General features: G+C 52.3%; 1 protein-coding gene across 1 annotated transcript; it reads left to right on the top strand.

Moving 5' to 3' along the window:
- The first annotated feature begins 4,617 nt into the window (after positions 1-4,617).
- LOC138176575 (zinc finger protein 135-like) lies at positions 4,618-9,459 on the top strand. Its single transcript, XM_069107356.1, has 3 exons — positions 4,618-4,888; positions 5,123-5,224; positions 6,999-9,459. Exons 1-3 carry the CDS (start codon positions 4,654-4,656, stop codon positions 8,729-8,731), a joined length of 2,070 nt encoding a protein of 689 aa, XP_068963457.1. The 5' UTR covers positions 4,618-4,653; the 3' UTR covers positions 8,732-9,459.
- Positions 9,460-10,160: the final 701 nt, after the last annotated feature.

Below are 10,160 nucleotides of genomic sequence, written 5' to 3'. Positions count from 1 at the left end.
CCTCCCCCCCTCCCCCCCTCCCTCCCTTCTTCTTTAGTCAGACAATTTAGTCACACGGAGATACGTGATTATAGAGCGGGAGGCAGGCACAAAGCAGATGCACTTCAGCCTTTGGTGCTGCAGGTGCCCTTGTAAGCATTCCAGGCCCTCTTAGAGGGGGAGGTGAAGAGGGGTCTCCGCATGGGAGGCAGCCAGTGCAAAGGCATGGGGATGGGAGATGGAACATCATGGAAGAGGATCAGAGAGCAGGCCAGCTGGGAGCGTTGAGGGGGCAGGTTGTGAAGGGGTTCAGATGCTGGACAAAGGGCTCTGGGCACGATGAGGCTGGCCGGCTGGGAGCTTGTCCCCCTCGTTCTCAGAGCACAAGAGTGTTGTGGCCAGACCAGAGCTTTATGAAGATCTTTTTGGCAGCTGAGTGGAGAAGGGATTGGAGAGAGGCTGGGGGCAAGCAGGCCCCGTCCCTGCCAGAAGCTGTTGCAGTTGTCTGGGTGTGAGGCGATGAGGCCAGCACCAGGGCAGAAGCAGGATGAGAGGGGAGGAGGGGGCAGATTCCAGAGATGGTGCGGAGGTGAGATGGGCAGGCCTTGGCTCCATGTTGGATATTGGGGCTGAGGAACTGAGTTTTGGACGTGCCGAGTTTGAGCTTAGAGCATCCCAGGAGGTAGCCGTGGGGTCATGTTCACTGCTCGGGAGAGGCTAGAGCTGATGTTGTCCCGGGAGCCGTCTGCATAGAGATGGTCACTGGACCCCCGGGAGCCAATGAGAATGATTTCATTTCGATTCAGTAGAGACATTTGAAGCACGTGCTACGTTCGAGGCGCTGTGCCGAGGCAGAAGGCAGCCTAATGAGGACACAAAATGCAGAAGCAATGTGCACAGACCGAGCTCTCTGCAGACAAATCGGAAGGGTGATCAGGGCTGGCTTCCTCCTCTCACCGGTTACTTGTCAGCTGTCAAAGGGAACAGGACCGGTGCAGAAGGTAATCCCAGAGCTTCATCTGTGAATCTTGATACCAAGTAAAGGAGGTTTTAGCAGGGAAATAGAAACACTTGCTGTGAGTGCATGTGGCAAGGAGCCCAGGAGGGCAGAAGGGGAGAAAGCGTTCGGAGGAGGAGGCCGTCGGTGGTGTCAGAGGTCGCATGGAGGTTCAGAAGCAGGAGGAGCCAGCGGTGCCTTGGGAGAGGGCAGTCTCAGTGGAATGCCGAGGTCAGGAGCCGGATCTCAAGTGTTGAAAGGAAAGGAAGCATTAGAACCAGCTGTGGACAGCCTTCTCAGGAAGCTTGGCTGAGAAGGGGGGCAAGGGTCCAGTGAGGGCACGTAAGGACCATGGAGGCATGGGCATGTTTGGAGGCTGCAGAAAAGGAGCCAGGAGAGGGTGAAGGGCCAGTGAGGGGGACCATCTGCTGGAAAAGGTGGGAGGAATGGGAGCAGAGGAGTCTGCCAAAGAGTTGGCCTTGGCTACCTCTGCATCAGAGATGCGTAAAGGAGATCGTGAATGAGATGAGAAAAGAAAAGAGGGTTCTCAATGAAGGGCTGTGAAATGGGGCCAGCAGGGGCATGGGAGACGCGGGAAGGTCTGGAGCCGCTGCGGTGATGGGTGGAGTAGAGATCAGTGAGGTAGGAGCCAGAGGACAGCAGTGAGGGCCCGGCTGATGAGATGGACGGGTCAGCAGCGGCCTCTTGCAGCCGCATTCAGGAACACTTTAGGAGAGAAGGAGTGGGAAGCAGGAGCAGTCCGTGGTTGGGATTTAGAGTGTTAGGGTAAGGTTGGGAATATGCTGGTAAATAGTTAACAATCGGCTCTCAGGAGCTGGCTCCAGCCCCTGCCCCCTTTGGATAAGTTATCAAGAATTGTGTAGAGTCGGACTGGTTTGCCAAGTTCAAGGTTGGGAAGGGGAGAGAGCATGTTCAGAGTGAAGTGAGGGCCCGAGGATGGGGGAGTGAGGGGTCAGTGGGCACCCAAAGAAGACAACTGTGAACGTGTCACCCCGGCGAGATGGTTAGCATGCCTGCACAAAGGAGAGCAAAGGGCCCCAGGGTCCTAGAGGACGCAGACGTGCTAATATTGGGACAGAGTGGGTGGAAGATGGGCAGCCATGAATGCCGAGAATGAGAAAAGGGGGTTGGTCTTGTATTGTTTTGAGTGACTTTGAGGAATAGTCGGGTTAGGACGGGGAGACCTGAATGGATGAAAGGCAGGCCTTCTTGTTTCGTCCAAGGAGAATCACTTTGGGGTTAGGAAGGTCAGGACGGAAATGATGACTGCTCAAGACAAGTTGGGACCCAGTAAGAACACTGCCCTGGCTGGGCTCCAGTCCCCTGACCCAGATGGATGTGCGAGGAGCTGGCAGCTGGGATGGCCTCTGGAAGGCTGTGCACCGTGTGGATGGAAAGAAGCGCCGTAGGACCAGAGAAGGGCAAGTCCTCAGAACAGGAGAGGGGAGTCTCCAAGGTCGAGCTCAGCTTCGGATTCCTGGCAAAATTCTCCAACAGACTCTTAAAGAAAAGGTCAGTGATCACAGAGGAGCCATAAACAGTGTCAGACGCACCCAACAGCCTCTGCGGCAGGTGATGAGGCTGGTCTCAGGGAATTCGGGAGACATTCAAGCCAGGTTTCTCCTGCTCTCCTCCAAGGCAGGACCAGCCCCACTAGACACATTCCTGTGTGTCTCGAGGGCTGAGCACAGAGTAGGCCCTGGACCAGTGCTGATTCAGTTGAACTGAATTGTGGACAAGAGGAGGAGGTGTGGGAGGGGTCTCATTACTCAGAACCCATGCAATGGCCAGGCCCTAACAGTCCCTCGGGCCCAGGGCTACCTTGGACAGGGGACCCTAAAGCACTTTCCTTGGCCTTGGACCATGAAACAGTCATGTCAGTGGCCATGACCGAGGCATTGAGGGCCTACCTAGCGCATCCACAGGTGGCCAGCGTTGGAGCCAAAGTCACTAGAGGACAGGGCTGGGATCCCCCAAGGTCCTGATGGGTCAAAGCACTGGGACCGAACGAGACTATAAGTAGAAGGATAAGTGCACAGTCTTACCTGCGGATATAAGACAGCAACTCACCAAGTACAAGATGGGATCGGCCTTTGTCTGAAGAAGGGGTGGTTCTGGCCCCCTGCCTCTAACAAGGTGATTGGGTAACTGCGGGTGCTGGTGGCCTCCTCTGTGAGAGGGGGTCAAGGCTTCTGGAAAAGGGGAGCAGAGCTGGGCAGTGAGGGCGGGCAGGCCACGGCCCTGTGAGGGACTGGATGAGGAGAGTGGGTGTGTCTGTGTGTATCTGTGTGTGTTGTGTGTCCGTGTGTGTGCATGTGTGTCTGTCTGTATGTTGTGTGTCCGTGTGTGCGCACGTGTCTGTGTGTGCATGTGTGTCTGTGTGAGTGTGCATGTGTGTCTATCTCTGTCTGTTTATCTTTGTGTATGTGTTTATCTCTGTGTGTTTTGTGTGTGTCCATGTGAGTGTCCATGTGTGTCTGTTTATCTCTGTGTGTGTTTATCTCTATGTGTCTCTGTGTGTGTTTCTCTGTATGTGTCTGTTTATCTGTGTGTGTTTTGTGTGTGTCCATGTGAGTGTCCATGTGTGTCTGTTTATCTCTATGTGTCTCTGTGTGTGTCCGTGTGTGTGTGTTTCTCTGTGTATGTGTGTTTATCTGTGTGTATTTTGTGTGTGGGGGGGGGCCAGGGAGTGGTGGCAGGCAAGGCTGGTGAGGGAGGAGGGGGCCAGGTTGCCCGGGGTGGGGGGTCCTAAATGCTGGAACCAGGGTGTGACTCTTCTCTGCCCACGCAGTGAGGCCCCGGAGGTCTTTGAGTGAGGGGATGTGGCCAGAGCAGAATGTTAGGACAGTGACTTGGGCAGTGTGTGCGGGGCAGGGAAGGGGAGGGGGCTACAGGGAGGCGCTGAGAGGCTGTTTGCTGCTCAGTCCTTTTTCAGCTGTGTCTGGCTCTGTGACCCGTCTGGGGCTTTCTGGGCAGAGATACTGGAACAGCTTTGCCATTTCCTTTTCCAGATGAGGAGACTGAGGCAAAAATGGCTGAGTGGTTTGCCCAGGGTCTCACAGCTGGGAAGTCTCTGAGATGGGATCCTGCCTCCGGGCCTGGGGCTCTGTGCACTGTGGCTCCCCCAGCACCCCTAAGAGGCTGTCACGGCCCCCTAGGTGGCAGACAGGGCTGCCAGTCAGCTCTCAGGTGGAGGTGCCAGCCTCTTGCTCCCCTTGGCGTTTGCGGTCCAGCCAAACTGGCTTCCTTCCCATTCTTCAGCCACCCACTCCGTCTCCCTCCCTTGGTGCTCTCCCCAGTAGCAGGGACCGTTTGCACCCCTGATCCTTAGCAATGCCTGGTGTCTGATTGAGAGATTGATATGGCAGTGGAGTGGGGAATTAAGGGGCCTAGCGATGGGCTGAGGCAGGGCTGGGGAGGGAGGGGTCAGGGGATTCCAAGGTCAGAGCCCAGAAGCACAGTGATGCCAACAGCAGAGCCTGTGGGTAGAGACAGGCTTTGCAGGGGAGTGCGCAGAGGGTCAGGGCTGAGGGAAGGCAGAGCCTGAGATGTCAGCTCCACGTTAGTGTTGCCCGTCTGGGTGGGGGTGGGGTGGGTTTCGTGGCCTCTGAAGCCTTCCACATCCACGCCTGAACCATCTGGAGGCCCTGCTTTGTATGAGGCACCACGGCCCATGCTGGGGAGGGACGTGGTCCTCACACTCCCTCCACCTCCAAGAGCTGGGAGAGGTGATGAGTGTGCACACTGCCCGCTTGGCGTTTCAGGAAGCAGTGACCTTCAAGGATGTGTGTGTGGACTTCACCCTGGAAGAGTGGGGACGCCTGGGCCCTGCCCAGAGGGACCTCTACAGGGAGGTGATGCTGGAGAACTACGGGAACCTGGTCTCCCTAGGTGAGGAAGCCTTCATCTGGGGCCCCAGGGGTGCCAGGAATGCAGACCCTCCTCCTCCCTTGGGAATGTCTGCCCCCTTCCCCATCCCCACCCGATCTCCATCCTTCAGGACCCTCACAACACAGTCTGTATCCCCCTCTCCTGATGACTGAGGAGCTCCGCATTCCATTAGCAAACACCCTCATCCTTCCCTCTCCTCTAACACATTCAGCCAGAGCCGTTCTCTTTCCCTAGGAGCTGAATTCCCAAGTGCCAAACCACAGCTCATCTCCCAGCTGGAGCAAAGCAGAGAGCCTGGGTTGTTGGATGAAGAAGACCCACATGGCCTCTGTCCAGGTGAGCAGACAAGGGAGAGCCAAGCAGAGGGGAGGGGTTAGACTGTGAGCTCCCTGAGGGCAGGCACCATCTTTGGCCTCTTTCTGTGTCCCAAGTGCTTAGCATGGGCTGGCACATAGTAGGTGCTTATGAATGTTGACTGATTGATTGAGGATCTGACGGAGGGCTGCCCCACTGGTCAATAAGCCTTTGTTAAGACAGTGCCTACCCTCAGGGAGCTCACAGTCTAATGGGGGCACAGCAGGCAAACAGACAGATACAGACAAACAATGTACAGGATAAATAGGAAGCAGTCAATGCAGGGAAGGTACTGGAACTCAGATGGTTTAGGGAAGGCTCCCTGGAGAGGGCAGGCTTTTAGCTGGGCCTTAAAGGAAGCCAGGGAGGCCAGGAGTCCGATCTGCACAGGGAGGACATTCCCAGCATGGGTACCACAAGAGAAGATGCCCGAAGGTGAGAGATGAATGGCTGGGAGGCAGGTGTGGTGGGGAGTAAGGTTAAGAAGACTGGCAAAGTGGGGAGGGGCAGACAAGGGGGAGGTTGGGAAGCCGCCGAGTGCCAGATGGATCACTTGGGGTTTGCTTCTAGAAAGCATAAGGAGCCCGTGAAGTTTACTGAGCAGAAGGTCAACATGATTGTACCCAATCACTTTAGTGACCAAATGGAGAGACTGAGGCAGACACCGAAGTAATCCAGGCCTGAGGTGATAAGGGCCTGCACCAGGGTGATGACAGTATCAGAGAGGGGAGAGTACCTCAGAGATGGCCTAAAGGTGAAATCGAAGTGTTTTGTCACCATATTGGATGTGGAGGGTGAGAGATAATGAGGAGCTGGGCATGGAGGATGGTGTTGCCCTCTAGGGAAGGTAGTTAGAGATGCAAGATTAAAGGTTGGGAGAGAGTTTGGGTCAGGATGGGTAGATCTGAGCATTAGAGATGGTAATCAGTCATGGGAACTGCTGAGGTCTCCAGGTGAGGTAGTGTTGAGAGAGAAGAGAAGAGGGCCCAGGAAGACCCCTGAGGGACACCTTCAGTTGGAGGCTTTGATCTGGAGGAGCAGTCAGATAGGCAGGAGAACCAGGAGAGTGGGTGCCACAAAACCTAGAGAGAAGAGAGTGTCAAGAAGGAGAGAGTGACCAACAGTGTCCAAGGCTGCGGGCAGTGAAGAGACCATTGGTAACTTTGGAGAGAGTGGTTTGGGTGGAATGATAAGGTCGGAAGCCAGAGTGTAAGGACCTAAGTGAAGGGGAGAAAGTGGAGGTGCTGCTCGTGGGCAGACTGCTGGGAGAGGCAGCTCCAAGGGGCAGAGGAGTTAGCAGGGCGAAAGGATCAAGTGAGATCCTAGCAGAAGCATGGGCGTGTTTGTAGGCAGAGGGGAGTGGGCACGGAGACAGGGAGACGATGAAAAGAAGTGAACGTTTCCTCTTTGCTCTGTCAGTGGGGTGGGCACCACTTGTGCCTGTGGTGCGCTTGACCCAACATCTCTTCTGTGGAAATCCAGTTCAGTGCCTCCTTTAGCAGAGGCTCCTCAGCAGAGACCCTCCTCCCCCCACTCCCCCCACAGCCCGACTTGACTCTCCTTGGTTTGATGGTCATTTATCTTCTTTCTAACTCTGACCTTTCTGAGGGCAGGATCTATGGGTTGTGTCATCTCTGGGTGCCCAGCACTGAGCACAGGGCCCTGCATCCACCTGGCACCTAAGAGCTGTTGGTTGAATTAAATCCTCCCCCTGCACAAGGAATAAGGACCATTTCTTTTTTCAATGCTTTTTCAGATGGGTGCCCCAAGCCTGAGACTCTGAATTCAGTGCCATTCCAGGAAGTTTCTGAAAAATCATCCTGTCCAGATGAAAGACTTGAAGGTCTCAGAAGAGATGGCTTGGGGCTCTTCAGCCTGAGAGACGTATTGGAGCATGAGGGCCAAGGAGGTCCACAGCAGGATAGCTGGGATCCCCCAGTGACACCACCACCCACCACCCACCAAGAAATGCCCTCTAGGGAGAGGGGCCATGGAGCTAACAAATTCATTAGTAGACATTTGGGCCTGAGACAGAAAGAGACAGCACCAGAAGAGATTCTCCTCAATCATGATGATAGAGAGAATTTCCAACAAAATCCAGGCATAGTTAAACTTCAGAGAACCAGTGGAGAGAAAAGACCTTTTAAATGTTCTGAGTGTGAAAGGACCTTTCTTTATCAGTCAGACCTTATTATACACCAGAGGATTCACACTGGAGAGAAACCCTACAAATGTAATGACTGTGGGAAAGCCTTCAGTAATAGTTCCTACTTTATTCAGCATCATATAATTCATACTGGAGAGAAACCTTATGCATGTAATATATGTGGGAAAACCTTCAGCCAGAGCTCATCCCTTACCGAACATCAGCGAATTCACACTGGAGAGAAACCCTATTCATGCAAAGAGTGTGGGAAGGCCTTCACCCAGAGCTCATCCCTTATTAAGCACCAGCGGTGTCATACTGGAGAAAAGCCCTTTAAATGCAAAGAATGTGGGAAAGCCTATACCCAGGTTTCACACGTTGCACGACATAGAAAAATTCATACAGGAGAGAGACCCTATAAATGTAATGAATGTGGGAAAGCCTTTTTTCATACTGCATCCCTTACCCAACATCAGGCAATTCATACAGGAGAGAAACCATACAAATGTAATGAGTGTGGGAAAACCTTCAGCCATAGCTCATCCCTTACGCAGCACCAGAGGGTTCACACGGGAGAGAAGCCCTATGAATGCAGTGACTGCGGAAAGTCCTTCAGCCACAGTTCCTCTCTTACTCAACATCAGCGGATTCACACTGGAGAGAAACCCTATGGGTGCAATGAATGCGGTAAAGCCTACACCCAGATTTCACACCTAATGCGCCATCAAACTGTCCATATGGGAGAGAAGCCCTACATATGTAATGAGTGTGGGAAGGCCTTCAGCCACACTTCATCCTTTACTCAACACCTAACAGTTCACACTGGAGAGAAACCCTATAAGTGTAATGAATGTGGGAAGACTTTCAGCCAGAACTCATCCCTTACCCGACATTTGAGAATTCACACCGGAGAGAAACCCTATGTATGCAAGGAGTGTGGGAAACGTTACACTCAGGTTTCACATCTTATTCAGCACAAGAGAATTCACACTGGAGAGAAACCTTACCGATGTGGTGAGTGTGGGAAGGCCTTCAGCCGCAGCACACACCTCAATGAACACCAGAAAATCCATACTGGAGAAAAACCCTATAAATGTAATGAATGCGGGAAGTCTTTTAGCCACAGCTCATCTCTTAATCAGCATCAGAGGATTCATACTGGAGAGAAACCTTATGAATGTGATGACTGTGGGAAAACCTTTAGCCAGAGTATACACCTTATTCAGCATCAGAGAATTCATACTGGGGAGAAACCCTATGAATGTAATGAATGTGGAAAGGCCTATACCCAGATTTCCCACCTCCTTCAACATCAGAAAATTCACGCTGGGGACCTCCTGTGAATGTAGTGAGTGTGGGAAGGTCTTCAGCTAGAATGCACACCAGATTGAACATTAGATAAAGACCTTAGGAGTGTTTGAAAAAACTTCTCCATATAATTAACCTCCATTGCACAGTGAGCTCGAAAGAGAATCTCTTCAAGTGTCAGAGATCCATCCTGGAGAGGGATCCATGAAATGAAACTGGGGAAAGTTCACTTCTGACCATTCTCTTTGATAAGTCCCCTCTCCCCTTCAAATCTCCCCATCTCTGCACCAGTTTGTTACCAGGGATGCCGTAAGAGAAAAAGGCTTCTGCCCCAACCCCCGTTCAGCTTCATCCCCTCCGTGTCAGTCCATTTGCTGCCACAGAGGGGCAAAAGTTCTATTTTTTTGAATTGAGGGGGAGTCTGCTCACCTGTGATCTGAGTAGCGAATGTTGTTTATTGAGAACAGTGTGAAAGCAAACCTTCTAGAACCAGTGAATGTGTGTACTGTCAGAACCAGCAGTGAATGATCTCTCTAGCGCCTGGGGTTTAATTTTATCTCTACCAAAAAGTGAAAGTCAAGTAAAACAGATTCTGCATGACGCTTCAGGCAGCTGGCCGCCTAATGTCTGTGGCAGGGAGTGTCCCCATGTCGGTCTGTGTCCTCTCTTCCTTTGTGTCTTGGGTACTTGGATCCCTCTCTGCTGTCTTGTACACCCTTCTTGTGTTTCTCTTTCTTTAAAAAAAATCCTTTTGCAGTGTTTTCCCAATCTGTGTCATGTCGAGGGAGGGGAGTTTTTGCACATTTTTGTGCCATTTTATGGGTGCTGTTACCATTTCTCATCCTGATAGATTGTTCCCATGCCAACCTTACCAACTGCAGTGGATTGCTGCTTGGCAATTAATATCCATCATTTATCATACTGTTGACAGCCAGCAGCCCTCCTCTGCATCTTAAATGCCACCTCAGAGTTGTTTTCGACTATAACACTTAACTCATTCATATTGGCATCTATGGTGACTCAGGTGAGTCTGTGAAATGCCAGAATCCACCCTCCTGCACAAGATGCTTCCATCCCTGTCCAAATCGCCAAACGTCCTCCTACCAAATGGTCAGCTCCCTGGTGCTGGACATTTAGAGCCAGGAAAAAATTGAATAGACTGCCTCTACAACTCATGACCCCCTTCCCCACTGAAGATCTTCAAGCAAGAAGTGGGAAGACCCTTTAGTTTGTTACTGAGGGGATTCCTAGTAGGTATAGGTTAGGCAAGACGACCTATAGGGGCCCTTCAGCTTTGGGATTCTAGAGTCCATGTTGGCCATTTAAGGTCCTGGGTGGATTACTACATTCCAGCAACATTTCTCCTTTTCTTTCATAGGTTTATAAACTTTAGAGCCAGAAAGGCCCCTAGTGGTCATCTAGTCCACACCCCTCATCTTACAGGTGAGGGAACTAAGATCAGGA

The sequence above is a fragment of the Petaurus breviceps genome, unplaced genomic scaffold (assembly GCF_028583685.1).
Source record: "Petaurus breviceps papuanus isolate PSGF00001 unplaced genomic scaffold, PetGlider_PUasm1.0 89996, whole genome shotgun sequence".
Lineage (NCBI taxonomy): Eukaryota > Metazoa > Chordata > Mammalia > Diprotodontia > Petauridae > Petaurus > Petaurus breviceps.
The sequence above is the reverse complement of the archived record's forward strand: the minus strand, read 5'-3'. Positions and strand labels throughout refer to the sequence as shown.